Source organism: Ambystoma mexicanum, chromosome 8 (assembly GCF_040938575.1).
Source record: "Ambystoma mexicanum isolate Mex_15411 chromosome 8, UKY_AmexF1_1, whole genome shotgun sequence".
NCBI classification, from domain to species: Eukaryota; Metazoa; Chordata; class Amphibia; order Caudata; family Ambystomatidae; genus Ambystoma; species Ambystoma mexicanum.
Window position 1 is genome coordinate 1,262,130,958 of NC_090929.1, and position 18,179 is coordinate 1,262,149,136.

The 18,179-nt window shown below is 45.9% G+C and overlaps 1 protein-coding gene across 1 annotated transcript in view; it reads right to left on the bottom strand.

Annotated features, from left to right (window-relative positions):
- BTAF1 (B-TFIID TATA-box binding protein associated factor 1) overlaps positions 1-18,179 on the bottom strand; it is a 2,675,064-nt gene that overhangs the window by 2,591,013 nt on the left and 65,872 nt on the right. The window contains exon 2 of the mRNA XM_069611378.1: positions 3,421-3,544. Within this exon, the coding sequence (XP_069467479.1) occupies positions 3,421-3,544 (124 nt within the window). The remainder of the gene's footprint in view (positions 1-3,420; positions 3,545-18,179) is intronic.

The following is an 18,179-nucleotide window of genomic DNA, read 5'->3' on the forward strand; positions in this document are numbered from 1 at the left end:
CGGCCTTCCCCTCAGACCCCTGCGTGCCTTGATGAATGCAACATCAAATCCATCAATCATTGTTTGTCCTGCAAAAGTTTCCTGTAAACAAATATCAAATGATACAAATAAATCATAATTATTCATAATGTTCTTGTAACCTCTGGAATTCCATGTAATAAGTAACCAGTTGGACCATCATGTAGACTGTGAATATCTCCCCCCCCCCCCCCTTGAACTCTCCCCTCTCCCTTTCATCGGGTCTTGGAATAACCTCTTGAGCTAAAGATCACCTTGTTATAGGCGTCAGTTGATTGATGCATCTTACCTTTCCTGTCTTGATAAATTGGCACCAAACTGGACTATAGCGAGGGTCCTGTAACGGTTACCTCGAAGCCCAATGTCAAGAAGCGCTCTCTCAGACATGATAATTTCCTTTGTTAAATGTGACATCAAATGGAGCTTTACAATGTCTAAACAGTCTTCAAGCACAAATTCGACAGTTCTAATGTCCACTGATAATCTCAAATTAGGAATTTCGTGCATTAAAAGTTAGAATGTAATGTCTGTTCAAGGGGTACCTATTGGAACTCTCGAAGAGACGGTTCAAGAAAATACATAGTCATCCTCCTTTGCCACTTTTTGTGGAGGATCATCGTGCTGATGTCGCAACCATTTTTTTTTTTTGGAGACCTACTCTGCGTCTCCTCCGATTCCAGGCCCCCTAAAAACTTCAGCGGACTTACTTATTGGGACACCCAAACCTACTTCTTCCACTGCCCTTGATGGTGGTACTGTCATAGTCAAGTGAACCTCTATCAGGGGTAGCTCCCCGGGTAAATCCTTAACCACCACTGGTTTTGCAAATATAACAGTTTCTCCACCTTTAGTGGCTGGCTCTTTGGACCCTCTATAGGGGGTGTTCCACCATGCACGTCTTGTGGGCCATGCAGGGGAACCACACTACCCTCCCTTAGTAAGCAACACTTCCCCTAGACCCTTACCCTCTCCATAGTCTATGTTAGACAAATCCTCCATGCCCACAACTTGCTCACACCTCTGAGCCATCCCCATCCACCGGGTATACCGAAATGTTGCTCAAATCAAAACGAGGGGCTGTCCTCCTCCTGCTTGGTAGCTACACACAATGTGGACTTCCCAGCTACAACCATTGCCCTTTCTTTGCCGACTACTCCCTTCTTAATATTGAAGAAGTCTTTTTCCTCTCCAATGCATCCCCATCGGTCTGCATAGGTTTGTCCACTTCCATCCTAAGTTTCGCAAACATTTCCTAGACCTTATTCTGTTGGGTAGGGGGGAGCATACAATTTTTAGACTTTGTTTTTGCCCCAAACTATTTCCATTGCCATGTGTCTTACCCTTAGGGCTACTACTCAGGGGCTTATTTCCCTGATCTAGTGCCAAACCAAGGCAAGGCACCGATGGTGGGCCTATAACAGATTGATCTGCTGCCTCTGCCTGAACTGTCGCCCGTCTCCTCTCTCCCCCACCACCCCCGAACCCTCATTTGCCACCAGGCCTTGCAAGTTTGTGGACCCCCCCCTGTTCCCCCCTTGCTCCAGAGAGCCAGCCCCTGCCAAACCATTCCCTTTTAGATGCAGAGTGTTAAAAACGGACACTGCCATTATGTAACCCTCTAGTAAATGCACCTTATTCAAAACTTCCTTCATGGATTTCCTATGACCCTGGATTTCAAAGTTTAACGTGCCATAGCCTCTGTCCATAGAATCCATGATTGGAAATGACAGCTCATCAATTAGAGGCAACTGCTCCTGAAGGGGGCCATCTTTTATTCCCTCTAATCCTCTTTTCTTTACATCGGGGCCGAAAGATAAATAATGCACATGGGCCACACCCAGTCACTGAACCAGTTTGTTACCCTAAGACCCATTAATGACATTCTTAAAAATCGGTCCATCAGCTTCAAACATTATGAAGAGACCTATGTTAAATTTCACTATTTATTGTTCCAAAGACAAAGTGCGTGACAAAAGAACCTTCTCTGCATCAGAACAGGGGTGAGGAGTGAATACACCTATTCAAGCCCTTCACTATTACTAAACTAGCCATGCTCCCAATCCTAAAGGGAAGCAGCCACAGCCCAACAGGCAATCGTCCTTCACCTTTTTTGGGGTAGCACAGGCAGGGCAGGCTATACACTTCAAGAGGGGTACAAGTTGGTACAGAAGCAAACCAAAAATTACACTCTGGTTATCAGGATTTAAAAGAAAATCCAGCCAAAATGCAATGCTATAAACATAGAATACTTTAAACTAAAATATTTAAACAACCAATAAAAATACCAATGAACTACCCCAGTAAGAAAAAACAGAATAGAGATTTTGCAATAAAAGTAGACTATGGGTTTCAAGACAACAGTACAGAGAATGATTTTAGCAGCAATGTCAAAGTTACTGAAGAGTTGTGGCAAACCGGGAGAGCGCGTGATCTCTAACTGAAGGCCTGAAAGCACCAGAACGCCCTCCCTTCCACACCCCCAAAAATAAAACTGCCCCATGCACTAAGATGCAACAGCAGAAGAGTTGACAACCACAGAGCATCGAATCTAGCAGATTTCACCACAGAGGCAATCAGGTCAGATAACTAATTGAAGTGCTCACACTCCTGTGACTTGCTCAGATTAACAGGTTGTACACAATATACAACATATGTTGCACTGCTAAGTGAGCATGTTCCACCCGAGATACATGGAATACCATTCTCTACATGTGTTATTTGGAGTTTGACGAATGAGGTTGATGACAGAAGAGAACATATGCGCAGCAGTTTTGCCCAAGGGACAGTGAGGAATCCCACCCCAAACTAAAGCAGGAGACATTGGGTTCTCTGGTCTCGGCTAGCTAAGGATGTTGGGGTACCTATACAATGCTTCAACGCCTATGGATAATGACACCCTTCACACCACATATACCAACCAATTAAAACCAAACACCAGATGTGTGTTAATATAGATTTTTTTTTTTTTTTTTTTTAAGATGTAGATTTTTAGACGCATGTTATATATTTCAATTCTTTATAAGGATTTTCACATATATTAATAACGGATGTGGAAGATGGGAAAAGTGCAATGAACTGACTCGCAATAAATATACCAACACTACAAAATGATGCACTCAATAAATCTACATCATGACTGAACTTTCACTTCCTTTCTAAACAAATCAGAAGGCGTTCCAAACCTCCAATTTAGCGTTCAATCAGCATTGCTGCTTTTCTATAGCCATTTTTAGCAATATGCAGATGTGAAATCCAGCCAGTTCAATGCTTACTGCTTCAAACAGTTTGATAAACACTGGATGGTTATACATACACAGATGCATTCGAGAAGGCTCGTATGAAAAAATGAAGGTGGGGCAAATCACACCAATAGGGTAAACAAAATAAAACAATTGGACATACCTTATTTAAAAGACTGTTCAGTTCATGGGGGTGCAATTTAACAACTTCGCCTAGTTGCTGAGCCGCTGCCTTCCTGGTCACTGGCGTGGTGCCAGTATCTAGCAGAATAAAAAGCCGATCAAGTCTAAAAAATAAAAAGATTACATTTGGATTCGATAGTTTAGTTCTAGTGAGCAGAATTGTTTATTAAAGAAGCCACAATGACCTGTAAACACCAGACTTAGGACAATTATAGATGTGCGATATTTCTTTGCTTCATCAGCCTTCTTTATAACCATGGATCACAAACTAACAGGGACAGAGTAGGGTTGAAGGGCAGACGACAAATGTAAACCTGATTTATTAGCAAATGAAACCGGGCACACATGCACAGGGAAATGTAGTACTACACCTGATTTAACCTCACTTACACCAGGCTTTCAGTTGATGATTTTCCATGGAAACCATTTGATGTGGGAGGATAACTGGTGCGCCCGCCCCCCCTTTTTATTTAACCAAGTGAGACGAAATCAGAGGTTGGCCGTCAGGGACAGAACCACCAACTCAAAATCCAGGTGGGAGGAGCTTCAAATAAAGCTATATACATATATAACCCCAACACAACTCATGCTCTGCAAGAAACCTCTTGTCATACAATATAAAAAGTTAAAATAATAGTCGCTCTGGAATGTGCATCAGTTCAGAAGCAGATGCTATGCATAGTCTGCCACCCAGTGTTTGTTACAGAGTAAACTACAAAGTAAAAGGACTCTGAAGCATTCCTACCATAGGATAGATAACCTTATGTGAATCAAAATAATGCACTTTAAGTCCTCACTGAGATGGTTTCGCCCCTCCCCACCTCCCCAGGTAAATTGTGAACTAAGGTGTGCGCACTTAAGGCCAAGTGGTAGTTGCAAGATGGTGACTGTACTAAACCACTGTCTAAGAGGTGAAGCAAACGTCTGAAGGCAGTTCAGTACCATGTTTTGGATGGATTGTTCTCATTACCAATCTTCTCCATTCATGAAAATATCAAGTTGGTGTTTGGCTTTTCCCCTTTAAGAATGTATATGCATTTTTTGGCAAATACAAGGGCCAATTTCTATTACTTTAGAGGCAAGGCTGACAAATTGATCTTGTGTGTATTTGGTGCGTTACTTGCTTGTGTTTTGTTAATCGTTATGGAAGCACCTGTACCTACAACGTAATGCTATTACCATCCACGTTCAATGCAAGTACCACCCTGGTCATCCTTGTTTGAGCAATTACAATAAGTGCTAGGTTTTCAGGTCATAGCTTCTAGGGTCAAAGGAAGTGTAGGCTAATAAGCTTGGCCACACCAGAGATCGTGAATACACAAAGGACCTGGTTCTGGGGGGCAAAGTATTGGCACTACACATTCATACCGGCCACAAAAAGGTCAGTCTGGTTTTCCGCACATTTCAAATATTAGAGTACACTTGTGTGGAGAGCAAGATGACCAAGGTGGTGCACCAGGCAACTGTCCTTCTCTGGAACCGGCTAGTCTCTCAAGGATAGGTTTTTATTCACCAATGCAACATTGGGTTTGAAAAAGCATTAGGAATTGTGTGCCTCCCCCTGGTTTATAGAGAACATTGATGCGAGGTTGGCAGTCTTCAGGAGGATCGTTACAATGCATCTACATGGAGGCTGTGTAAAGCTAGGCAAAGGTCCATGAGCTAAGGGTATTGATGGGTATATGCATCTCTAGATGGGACCATGTTCCTGGTGCTTTGCAGGCGTCTGTTATGGTAGCCTGAACTGGGGGATTTCCAAATGGGTGTTAGTTCGTTTTGTTTGGTCAACCATTTTAATGCTTGGACAACCTTGCGATCAATAGCTTTTCACAATCCTGCGTGCAGTCATGTTTGTGGAATTAAATCAAGGGAGGTCACCTTTAACATGGTTTGAAATGGAGGGGGAACCGGCAGCCATTTAGCCCCTGGTTGTAGACTACTGAAGAGCCTGGTTAGCTTGACACCAGCAGTTATGCGCTACTTTAGGCTCCTGAAGCCAAATGAAGCAGAACATACACCTATGTGAATGTAACTCGTTTGTTTGCGACAACCTACAAGTAAGAGTTGGGGCACATCTTTACAAAACGTAAAAAAACTTAAGGGGTCAAACATAAAGGACAAAATGTGGAAGTTAGATTTGTAGAACGGTTGATGCTGGCTACCCAGGAGATGCCTTCAACCTTAATTTTGAACCCTGCTTGAAGACTAGCAGTTGCATTACTTTTAACACAATCTTGTGTAAATGTCTGATATGGGGCAAGGTTCCCATGAAGGCTTGTAATCATCTCACATCAAAGCTAGTCCCAGATTGGTGTCGATTTCTGCCCCCAGAAATGGATTTGCTTTCAATGAGTTAAGACAGGACTTTAGCGTACCCGTAATCATTAAAAAGATTGTAACCGTGTGCTCTTGCACTGAGACACTGGTCCCCCATTATCAGTCACTTCTCTAGTTAGAGGTAGATGTGGGCCCCATGCCTGCGCAGGTGTCCAGAAACCACTTGCATCACCATCGTGAACATGCACACTACTGATGTTAAACTAGTGTAATGCTCCTACAGTGAAGCAAATGCATCTTACGAGCCTAGGGAAAATGGAATGTATACATCTTTAATGTCTAATTTTGCTATGAACTCTCCCTTACAATGAGACCATGTAAGGTGGACAAACTTGTGGTTTGACAAAAGCTTTGGCTGGGTCCAGTACTAGTATAGGCCCCAACATTGTCTTTTGTTTTTGGGAACAAGGAAGTGCAGTATATTGTAGCAAGACAAACTGTCTGACCAAAGGACATGTTAGGGTGACGATTCAGCTACTCTCATCACTTCTCCCCATAGGGGAACCCCTTCCCATGAGGCTAGGGTGGTGGGACCGCTAACAGATCGTCCCCTTACTGGTGGTGACATGCAAAAGGACCTCATGGGGAGGGCCTCTCCTCCAGAGGACAAGGACGCGAGTCGGAGGCAAATCAAGGTAAGCACTACAGAACACCCTTTTGGGATAAAGATTTCAAACCAATGAGGAAACCTAATCTTTCGCCCGGGATGCCGCAAATATACATTGCCAATATATACTATTGCGATATTCCTGACTGTTCACGATGTTCCCAGTAAAGAGAAGTGAGAGATTAGCGCATTCTAGTTTTTCTATTAAAAGAACCTTGAATAATGGATTACAAAATACTGAGACGAAGAACAGACTGCCTTAGGGAGGCTTGTCTGATGAATACCAAGATGAGGAATGGGAGCAGTAGTAATGAGCACCCTGTGGAACAAAGATGCACATTCTAGTCTCACAGGGGAGTGTGCAACCAAGTAACCAGTTGTTCCAAGTAACCTCCTCCCTCTGCTCTGGCCGCCCACTTTTCCACCAAAACTCTTGACATCCTGTCCTCTCATCTACGGCCGCCCCCACTCCACCTTCTTTTGGCCCACTGCTCCTCCCCCATACTCTCCTATTGCACCAAATGAGATCTCTAGAGTTGCCCGCTCTATGAATGTCTCCTAAACAGGTGCTCCACTGCTCCTCCAGAACCATCAAGGACAACATGGTCACTCTTGCCCCAGCCTTAGCTGCCCTCAGCAACCACTTGCCACAGGCTCCTTCCCTCAACCCCTTAAGCACTCTTGTGCACCCGCTCCTTTAAAATAAAAAATAAAAAATCCACTGACCCTTCTTGCCCGCTAGCAAACTCGTGGCGAAGCTGGTCATCCCCCAACTGACCCTCCACACCGAAATGGCTGGCTGCCTCCATGACCACGAGTCTGGTTTCAGGGCAGCTAAAGGCACGGAAACTGCTCTCCTGAACACCTGGGAAGACCTACTCTCCAACACTCCCTTGGTTCCGATCCTCAATCTTTTTCTACATGGTCTACTAGATCTCCATTTCTCCCCCACATTACTAGTGTTAGAGACAGCTCTTTCAGGCTGCCTTCGCCTAGCTCTTCCTCCTCCCTCATACCATAATACTATTTAAGCATGGTGCTCTGCCAATGATTTCTGCCTTAATGCCAGTAAGACAGATCCTTCTTATTGGTACACCTGCTTCTCATTCCTGCAATCCCTCACCCACTCTGGCCAGACTCCTTTGGTACTTCCCCCTCACCCACGTAAGGCAAAAATAAACCTTGGGATCATCTTTGATGCCTCTCCCTTTCTCTCCACACATCACTGTCCTTGCCAAGAAGTCCAATTTCCAGCTCTCCTTCCCCCAGAAGCTCAACGTCTCAAGGGCCCTGGCTCGCTCTAGGCTGGACTACTGCAATAGCCTCTTCCTTACCCTGCCTCTTTCCTCCCTTCAACTAATCCTGAATAGGACAGCCCTTGTGACTGCAAGGGTCAAATTCAAGACCCTTTGCATCATCCACAAGGCTGTCTGGGGCCTTGGACCTCTACATCCAGTTCTCTCCCGAAATACCTCCCGACCAAAGTCATTCGGTCTTCTGGCTCTAACTCTCTGCAGGTCAAACGTTTCTCCAAGCAGAGAGTGGGAGGTAGATCCTTTTCCTTGGCTGGCTCCTCCCTCTGGAACAGCCCCTCCAACCCCCATAGATGTGACCCGGATCATCTTAAGTTTGGAAACTTCAAGACCTTCCTTTTCCTCCTCTTCCTTCCCTCCCTCTTCCGTGCTAAACTCTGCATTTGACGCTACACCTGGTCCCTTCAGAGTCATACAGGGACCAGACCATCCCTCACAAGCCCCCCACTCCCCAGTATCCTTTGCCAGCACTTGCCCTGTGGCTCTCACTATCCCAACTTGGTCCTCTGCACTCATCCTCCCCTCCTACTCTTTCCCCTGGCACTTGCTGCCTTGGCTCAACCAGCACCTGCCCGCCCCACCCAGGGTAGGGTGGTTCTCATGGGACCCAGTAACGACAGGAAAGTTATTGGGAACAACCAGATATGGGTCTAAGACCTGCTCCCACGAAAAAGGAGCAATAAGTCATTTACTTTGTGGCAGTACCTGGCAGGAGAGTGAACCAGGTCTACCCAGGTCTGAAGAGAAAGCCAGGGTTCGGGACCCTCAAAGTAAAGTCAAGAAAGGCCAGGGGAAGGAGTCATTCCCACTGGTGTTGTGAAGTGAGAAGCCCAGTGTATGAAAAGCCAGAGTAAGGGAGCAATTCCCCTTGTGTTGTGAACTATGAACCATGATACTAGGAGAAGGGAGGCATTCTACTAGTAACCCAGAAAGACCAAGGGAAGGGAGTCACCCCCCCCCCCTGATTGTGTGAAACTGGGAAGTCAAGAAACCCAGACAAGTGAGTCATTCTGCTGGACCAAGAACATTGGTGGAACCTTTAGTTTAGTTATAAATGAAAGAGACCGAGATCGGGGCGTTTTGACACAGGACGGTGGACTCCATTACTCGGACATTCTGAAAACCCATTAGAACTTTGGTTAAGGCAGGGAAACCCCCTCAGATGCAGGGAAAGATATGTTTTCCCTTTGTCATACTGAATACAAGTCTATAGCAAACACTATGTCAAGTGTGTTAGACTCCTTCTGCACCCTTACAGTAGTGGGGGATTTTTGTATTCAAAGAAGAAACCGCCTCAATGACCCTACTACTAAAAGAGTTCCCATCCTAAACAAAATGATCCGAGGTGGTCATATATAGACAAAATCAAACGTAGTCCTCCCTCCAAACACAACCACTTAAGTGGCCCTAGCACTTTGCAAGGCACTCAGGTCTCAAGTTCCCAGAAAAACAAAAATATCCCAACCTTTGGTGGAGGGGCTAAATCATCCACTAAATTGGTCACTGTCCACACTTCGACCAACTGTCGGGTGCCTCTGTGCTCTAATCATCAGTTTTTTACTCTGTCTATTGTGCCCCTGTGGCCCCTTTGGGCTCCCCAACCCAGTATCGCATAGTTCTTTAGGGTGCCGGTAAACGCCCTCTCCTTGTGGCTCTGTTTTCAGGCTCCCTGTGACCCATCTGGAGATTTGAGTTCAGGTTTCCAGAACCACACATCTTGTTCTCTAGTCACTCTGCATATGGCCCTGTGGCATCATTGGGTTCCCCTGACAATATCTCAGGTATTTATTGAGGGTTCCTATGACGCTCCTCACCTTCTGGCTCCTAGTTTCCTCAGGTCTGTGATCCTTCTTGAAGGCTGATGTTGCTCGGCCTCTCAGTTTTTGTCTTGTGCCGTCTTCTTTTGGATTACTGCAACCCTCAGATGGTGCTACAGCAATCCTTTCCCATTCATTCTCAACTCTTCCCTCCAACCTGGGCAATCCATGTACCTGCTGAGTTACGGTGCCTTCTCCAGTGCGAGTACATCTCATCCGCAACATCAGCCTTCTCCATGTTTTGCTGCTCTTTCGAGCTGGATGCTAGTGGTCTTCGAGTTAAACTCAGCTCAGCTCCCCCACTCTGGTTTGCAGTCAGAGTGGAGGATCCAGTCCTCCCTTCGTCCCTGGATTCAGCAACTGTTTACGAGCTCCAGGACCACCACGTCCTGTACGTGGTTGCACCTCCAGGTCCAGTTTGCTTCACACTGCCTCAAGCCCCGCACTTTTCCTCATCTGGCAGATTACATCTCCCTCGGATGTGTGTGTCCTTCCGTGCCTGTGAGGAATTAGACCAACAGCACAGGGAATGTGCGCTCGCCTGAGCTTTTTTGATAATGAAAAATCAGAGATCAACTTCCAAAAGTGTGATAGGCCATTCCAGACACATGGTCGTTGCTCACCGCACAAAATGCATAGTTGCGCGTACTCAGGGAGGACACAGCCTAAAGGCACTGTCCTCCCCAGTCATGTTCAGATGGAATGAGACAGCCACGGGTAGTTCAAAGCATCTCAAGGGGCAGGCAAACCTTCCACCGGCCATGGGCAGCCTAATTAAAATATCAAAGGCTCTATGGATCCGCTTTCCAATTGTTTAGTTAGGCTAGTGGTAGTGCATACCAATGAGATAATTAAGGCAAGCCTGGAAGGGGCTTGGTTGCCGGACAGACAACAGGAAAGTGGGGTGAACACCCCTTTGGTATGCAAGGTGTCAACTTGAAGCTAGTTCCAAAGCCCTCTGTATGAAAGGCAGTGAAATGCATGTCTGGGTCCACTATTTACCATAGGCAAACCCCTGCAGAGCAGACCCCTTTTAGAGGGGAGACGTTTGTGATTTGAGGGGGGACAGGAAGTCTGGTCCGGTCACATACTGCAAGGGAGAACTGCGCTTTAATCAAGAGTCACAGAGGGCACAGTTAAGCAGAGAGACTTATCTACAACAGACAGGAAGATGGGGAGGACTTGGGTATATGTTGTCACCCCTTAGCTTTCCTGTTGTACAGCACTCTGGTCCTGACCTCATGCATAACAGAAGATTAATGATGGGGACCCAGGATTGGTTCATTAAGGTAGGCTTACCCTGCACCAATCACTGGGGCCCATTTGGCTTTAAGAGAGGGCTTAACCGCTCACTTAGCAGATCAGCCGACAACTTCAAAAGGAGCAAGGACTCCTCATTTGGACCCGGGTTGAAGGTACAGTATACCTTACATCTTCCACCAGTGAAGGAAGGCCAGGAGTTCCAAGAGGGAAGCAAGATCCCACCCCTAAACATTTCCCAGGGAACAGAGGCAGCAGCTCCAGAACCGGTACCCAGCCAGCACATAGCATGCCCTGCTAGGTTCTGCCAGCAAGCTTCCTAGGTGGTGCCAGAGAGAGTATCTGAACTAAGGACAAGGCTGTTTGCCTGCAAACACTAAGCTTGGGGTCGTCTGCCTTGAAAGGACACGGGACCTGCGAAGCTAGGAGTGCCACAAAAGCATCAACCAGCATCTTTTAAAGGACATTTGAGACAGTCTAGTCCTCATACCGCAACCGGCTGCCCCTCTGACTGATGTCCTGCAAGAGCCGTCCGAGGCACCACGACCAGCATTCCAAATCCGCCAACCAGCACAGAATTCTTTACCCAGAGCCGCTGTGTAGGCCAGCCTGTAACTGTACACCCAGCATCGCTTGCCGAACTGCCTGCCACCAGATATCCCCAGCCGTCTCCCGTTTCAAACTTTTTTCTTAGGACTGCCAAGTGCCCTGGAACTGCATCGACGCCGTCAAGCATCAAGAACTTCTTAAGCACCAGGTACATTGTGGTTCTGCCCCCCCTGGTCCTTCTCCGAAGTCCCCTAGAGACAGTTACAACCCTTTGCCCCCTGGTGCTGAAACCAAATAACCTTGAACAGTAAGACGGATTACTTAAACAACTACCCTCCTGTCTGTATGCAGGAGTGCATACCTTTCCTTCATGAAATGGTCTGTCCTCCGAGTTATTTTACATGGTGGGTTGCATTTTGTAGTGTGCTAGAACAGTCTGTTGTAGTAATAAAGACATTTTATACAACCTTGATTATACAGTCACTTTTAATCATTGGGTAATTCAATTTTCGTTGTTGCAACTCAACAATCCACGACCTTGATAAGCAGGTCGTTCAGTCAACATTAGCAAAATTGGACAAGGTTTATAATTGACTTGTGTTCCAATCTGTTTGGATCCCATCTGGTGCACTAGAGGTGTGGGGCTGATTGATTAGAAACAGATATTCATCCCTGGACCACTTGTGCCCCGGAAGTTGATTAGTCACACTGCCGCAGCCAGGCTGCACAGCTCCACCCCTTGTCAAAGTTCTCACATCAGAGTCAGCTTTCTCCTCCACCATTCAAGGGGTCTCTTTATTCTTGCTCCATTACCTCCACCATTCAAGGGCTGTCATTCTTTTATTCTGGCTTCTGTAATGGGAAAGGGGCATGGTGTTCATTACAAGTTATAAAGTAGGAGTAAAGTTCAGCATCATCTTTAAACCAAGACAGATGTCTTGTCTTTTTTCATACTCCCATATAAGCAGAGTCCATTGGGTATAGGTAGTTCCCATGGGAATGGGAGTCCTTGTTCCCTAAAGGAGAGTCAGTACCAGTGAAGTCCTGCTTTCCCAAACCCCCTTGGGTGGGTTTTGTTGAGCAGGCTCACCTTCCTTGCCTCAAAGTGAGTGGCTCCCTGTTGGAAAGAAGGGGCAAATATACAAAATGTGTCGCAATATTCACTGCCCTTGATATACAGAAGGAACCTCCTCTACACCCCACTTTTGCAGGAAAGCTGCAACTTCTACTAGGAGGGGATACTTTTGAAGACATTTCTATGGTGCAGGAAAATCAAGAAACCAACATAAAATGTGTAATGTACATAAGCCCCCTCTGGTCCGAGCACTGCCTGCCATTCATAAGCAAACTGGAGTGGCGTGAAGTTGGAGTGAAGCGGGTATTCAAGCAAGGTTTTAAAAAGGCAGCTATTACTCTAGCAGACACCTCAAGCAGGTCTTCAGCCTAGTTGGTGCTGGCAGTATTGACCCTACGGCCAGTTTGACTTCATACTTTTTAGCCAGTGGCAATGGTTAACTCCCTGAAATGTGTGCTAGGTTGTAGATGCGTGTTGTGACAGGTTCTCTATTAAAATGGCTATGACCACTACATGACGTCTTGGCTGGCAAATGTCCCACAGACTTCATGGTTTTTCTTTACCTACAAGGATAAAATTAAAGATTATGCACCCAATGGGATGTCAAGAATTGATACATTTATTTTTCCTTTGTGAGGACACTTATAAGCATGGCAAACGTGTACTAAAGTAGACAACTGGCTATAGCAGCAAACATTAACAGAGGCATGTCCGAACAGTACCATTCTGGGCCAGGGGCACCGCCTTGATTTCCCCAACTGCACCATCAACTGTCAGTTACGCCCATCGGCTTCCTGCTGAAGTTTAGCCATTCCTATGACCTGAACAAAGGAATTAAAAGACTAACACTTTCTTCTTCTCCCCTTCCCAGTAGGGAATAGGACTGATGGCTACAAGAGGGGGTTAACTGCAATCTATGTTCCTCCACTACCGCCAGCAGCCCTCACTCTTCAGCAGCCTCCCATTTCCTCATGCAGAGAGTGACAGTGGGAAAATAATGTAACATTGTGGGTTGCATTAGCAGCGCAGTTACATGTTGTGGGTGTATAGATTGTCAGCAAAAAGCACTACTTGAGCAGTGTATAGAGTATCTTCCTGAACCACGAATCGCCTTAGGTTGACAGAGGCTGATCTGTATAGAAGTTAGAGATAATTAAGCTTCCTCCCTTTTCTTTGGTTGAACGAAAAAGGCAATAGCATTACATGAACACAGAAAGCCTTTGCAAACATGGATTTAGAGAAAAACTATATTGGGGTGGAAAACGAATCTGGGCAATTGTAGAATGGTAGCAGTGAGCAATTTTTAGTAGTTTCCACCCTGCCTCACTAGGAAGTATATTGAGGGTAGCCGCTCTATGAAAGTCTCGACCAATCCGGTGCTTCCCCAGAACATCCCCCTCGCCTCCTCCTTGGCTGACCTCTAACCACTCCTTTGCCACCACTGGCTCTTTTCCACAACCCCTCAAGCATTCACTTGTGCATTCTCTCCTAAAAATATTCTTTTTAAAAAAAAAGGCATCTGCAAATCCCTCATGCCCAGCCAACTATCGCACGATCTCCATCAACCACTTATTGGACAAACTCTTGGAGAAATTGGTCATTCCCCCAACTGACCAACGCACCTAACTGGCTGGCTGCCTCCATTACCCACCTGTCTGGCTTCAGAGCATCCAGATGAACGGAAACTTCTATCCTGAACACCCATGAAGTTCTGCTCTCAAACTTGGACTCTGTTCCAATCCATCTCAATCTTTCTCCTGCCAGTAACACAGTCAATCAGGTCATCCTCAAATCGTCTGCGATACTTTAGACATCACGGATCGGGCACCAACGTGGCTGCCCTCCTTCCTTTCAGACTGACTCTGCCAAGTTCAATTGGGCCCTTTCCTTTCCTCCACCTCACTACCTGTGGAGTCCCTCAGGGCTCTATCCCATCACCATGGCTCTTCAACATCTATCTTGCCCCCCACATTATCTCCTCACTTCTAGTGTTATGCAGACAACACTCAGCTTTCCTTTAAGCTTCCATCCTCTACCTCCTCCCTTCTCACATACCCGACTGCTATTCAGGCATGGTGCTCTGCCTGAACGCCAGTAAGAGAAATCCTTCTCAGTGGTACACCTGCTCCCCATTTCCCCCCCCCCCCCCCAAACTCTCTGGCCACCCTCCCCTCAACATCTTGCGGCTAAAAACCTAGGCGTCATCTTTTGACTCTTCTCTCTGCAGATCATGGACCTTGCTAAATCGTCCAACTTTTAGCTCCACCTCCTTAGAGGAATTGTCCTTTTCCTCACCTTCCCCCTGAAGCTCCAATGTCTCCATAGCCCTGGTTCTCTCTAGACTGGACTACTGCAACAGCCTCTTCCTTAATCTACCTCTTTCTTCCCTTCACACTCTTCAACTAATCCAGAATAGAGCTGCAAGACAGGGACTGCATCTCTCCAACCCTAAAATCTCTCCACTGGCTCCCAGTTACTGCAAAGATCAAATGCAAGACCCTTTGCATCATCCACAAGGCTGTCTGGGGCCTGGGACCACTCCACATCCAGCTTGCTCTCCCTAAATACATCCCTGCTAGATTCCTTCGGTTCTCTAGCTCCAACTTTCTGCAGGTCAGATGCTTTTACAAGCATTGAGTGGGTGGTAGATCCCTTTCATCAGCAGGAGCCGCCCTCTAGAATAGCCCCCCCCCTCCCTTCAGACTTAAGTCGGATCGCAAGTTCCAGAAATAATAATAATCCTCCTCCTAAGTCTTACAGGGGCCAGGCCCTCCTTGACCAGTCCCCCTCAGCATTCCTACCAGAACTGGCCCCCAGGCACCCTTCCCAAACCAGCATGTATCTGGCTTCCCCCTGTGCACCCCCCACCCAATCCTCACCCTTCACCCTTTCTCCATCTCCCTTGCACTTGCCCTCATGGCCGCCCTCCACACTTGCTCAGCCTCCGGTTCACCCCTCTCCTTCACTTTCCCACCACCCCTTCCCATTCACTTGCCCAGCAGGATCACCACAAGGCCTAGTACAACAGTTACTTTTTTCCTCATGTTCACCCACCCCTGTGGCACCTGGAAACAGTTGTATATAGGTGCTATACAAAATGTAAAATAATGGGACCATTTTTAGGACAAATTAGGACTAGGATCAATTTGCCTTTTAAGGCTCTGGTTACTCAATCATTTGCAAATAGACTCAAATATTTTAGTTTGGTTGTCATTTGAGGCACAGGTTTTGAATCATTGCTTGGATACAGCATCAAGTCTGCTTTTGATGTCTGCCTGAAGAGTAACTGGAGACTGTTGCATAGTTTGATGGAGAACAGTATGTATTCCATTTTCTACTTTGCAAACAGAAATGGAAAGGTAGTCTGCGTAAACTGATACTGGGCCTCATTGGTTTGCCGGTGCTGAAAATTAGAATATAACGTGGTAAAGAGGAAGATTAGCAAAGAAGGCACGATAAAAAGGAGGAGAGGTAAAAGTCAGGTGTAGGAGGGTCACAAGAGCAAATAGATTAGTGGAGATACCTCTATGTACCGCAAACCTCTAAAAAGGTGTGTATTCAGGAGGTTGGTGAAGATGGCATATTTGGGGCCCAAATAGACCGAAGTAGTAGTGCAGAGAGGCGAATGTCAAGCATCAAAAGAGTGAACCTGGGATTTCATCTCAGAAATGAAGTCAGACGTGAAGGTACACATTAGAGATGCCCACTTTCGCCTTTTTCATTTGTGGTTGGAGTAGAAACTATGACCAAGGCCATGCAGAAATAAGCATAAAGGGATTCAAAAGAGAATCACAGGAAATGTATTTTTTCCACTGTGCAGACAATGTCTTCCATACAGATTCTAACGTGGGAAATTGAATTTTGTACTCTAAACCAAGCAAAATGAATCTATTCTTAGGCCTTAGAGTAGGAGAAAAGATTAGGGAAGAAGTTCTCATCCCTCCCATTTCTGGTACGCTCACTGCAAGTTAACTGGTGATAGATCTTGTGAGATCTATAGATAAGTCTAAACCAGCCAGACCACCTCTACCGCTATCCTTTTGTCTAATCTCCCTAACCCATTCTGAAATCACACCACCTTTGTTCATCTCACCCATTTTTTTAACTTTGTAAGGCATTCCAATAGCCTCTGGGTAATGTCATCACTGCATGCAAGTTTAAATACAAAAAAACTCCAAGAGGCGAATCTTTGACTGCTGTAAATGCAGACGAACAAGTAACTGACCCCTGGATGTCCCTCCCAAGTTTTCCTCATTTTTGACATTCAAGTCTGCTCGCAGCTTGCTACGGAATGATTTTTTTCAGGGGGGGGGGGGGGGGGGGCTAAGCGTCGAATCTTGGTCGACAGCCTCCGTAGCGTCCTTCGTAACGTCACCAATAAGTGCTGACCAATCAGTTCTTCATTTCCCCCCCCCCCTCCTTAAGTAGCATGCTGTGTTGGGTAAGTAACTTGTACTTCGAATGGATTGTGTCCTCCCACGTATTCCTCAATTTGGATGACTCCCAAAGCAGTCTGAATTTGGAGGAGGGTGCTAAGCATTTACTTATTTGTTAATGTTATGGAGGACAGCTTTGACAAATTTGGCTTGCGCTCCTGAAAAAGAATATACACAGTGGAATGTACTAAATATATGCAGGGACTTCCATGTTGCCATTCTGCAAATGTCCCTCACTGATACACCTCTTTCAAGAGCTGATGAAGCAGCCACTCCTGTAGAATGCGCTCTTAGGCCTGCAGGTGAATCCTTGCCAGCCAATAAGTAAAACTCAGTTATGCACATAGCAATCCATCTAGAGATGGTTTGTGTTGCGACAGTCCTAATCTATGACCAGCATAACCAATTAAAAGCTTATCATCCTGGAGAATATTTGCAGTCCTTGTGATATAGAAACTTAGAACCCTCTTTGCATCCAGATGATGGAGGAGGGGAGAAAAAGAAAAAAAAAATTAGTGCAATATGTTGTGCCAAATGAAATTGACAACCTTAGGCAAGAAAGATGACAACCCTTAACCTTTCATGACCATCTCCAAGGATAAAGTTTTGTTTGGAAGATCAAGCTTGTAGCTCACTTACCTTTAAGGCAGATGTGATAGCCACTAAAGAGGCAGTTTGTTTGGTGAGCATCCTCATAGGGCACGAATGTAAGGGCTCAAAGGGAGCTCCCATAAGACCTCTTATTACCAAGTTTAGATCCAATGATGGCAAGATGAAGGGAGTAGGCAGGAACAAATGTAAGCACTTCAGAAATTGTCATAATCAGTGTTTTGAAATCCCTCATACAGAGACCTTTTGAAAATTGAAAGGGCCACTAAATAGCTCTTCACTGTGGCTACTTGCAACCCAGAATGGGTCATGCGAAGTAGGAAATATAAAACCTGGGGAAGTTTACATGACAAAGGATCTAGTTTCTTTTTCCTGCACCAGCTACAAAATCTATTCCAATGGCAGAAATACAGGGATTTAGTGGCTGATCTTCTCCCGAAAGCAGCACTTTCATCACGTCTTCAGGAAGGTCCCTATAGCTCACCCTTTCAGATACCAGGCGTGAAGGTTGAGAGTCTTGATCTCTGGGTGAAGAAAGTGACCTCCCTCGTGCGAGTGTAGGTCCTCTTTTGGGTAAACAATTGGAGGGAAGATGGCCATTTACAGAAGGTCCGGGTACCACGTGCTCCAGACCCAATCCGGGGCAATGAGGATCATAGTTTTCCTAAACTTCCACAACCTCTGTATTACGGGAGTAATGACAGGGACTGGTGGAAAGGCATACAGGAGTGGAAAT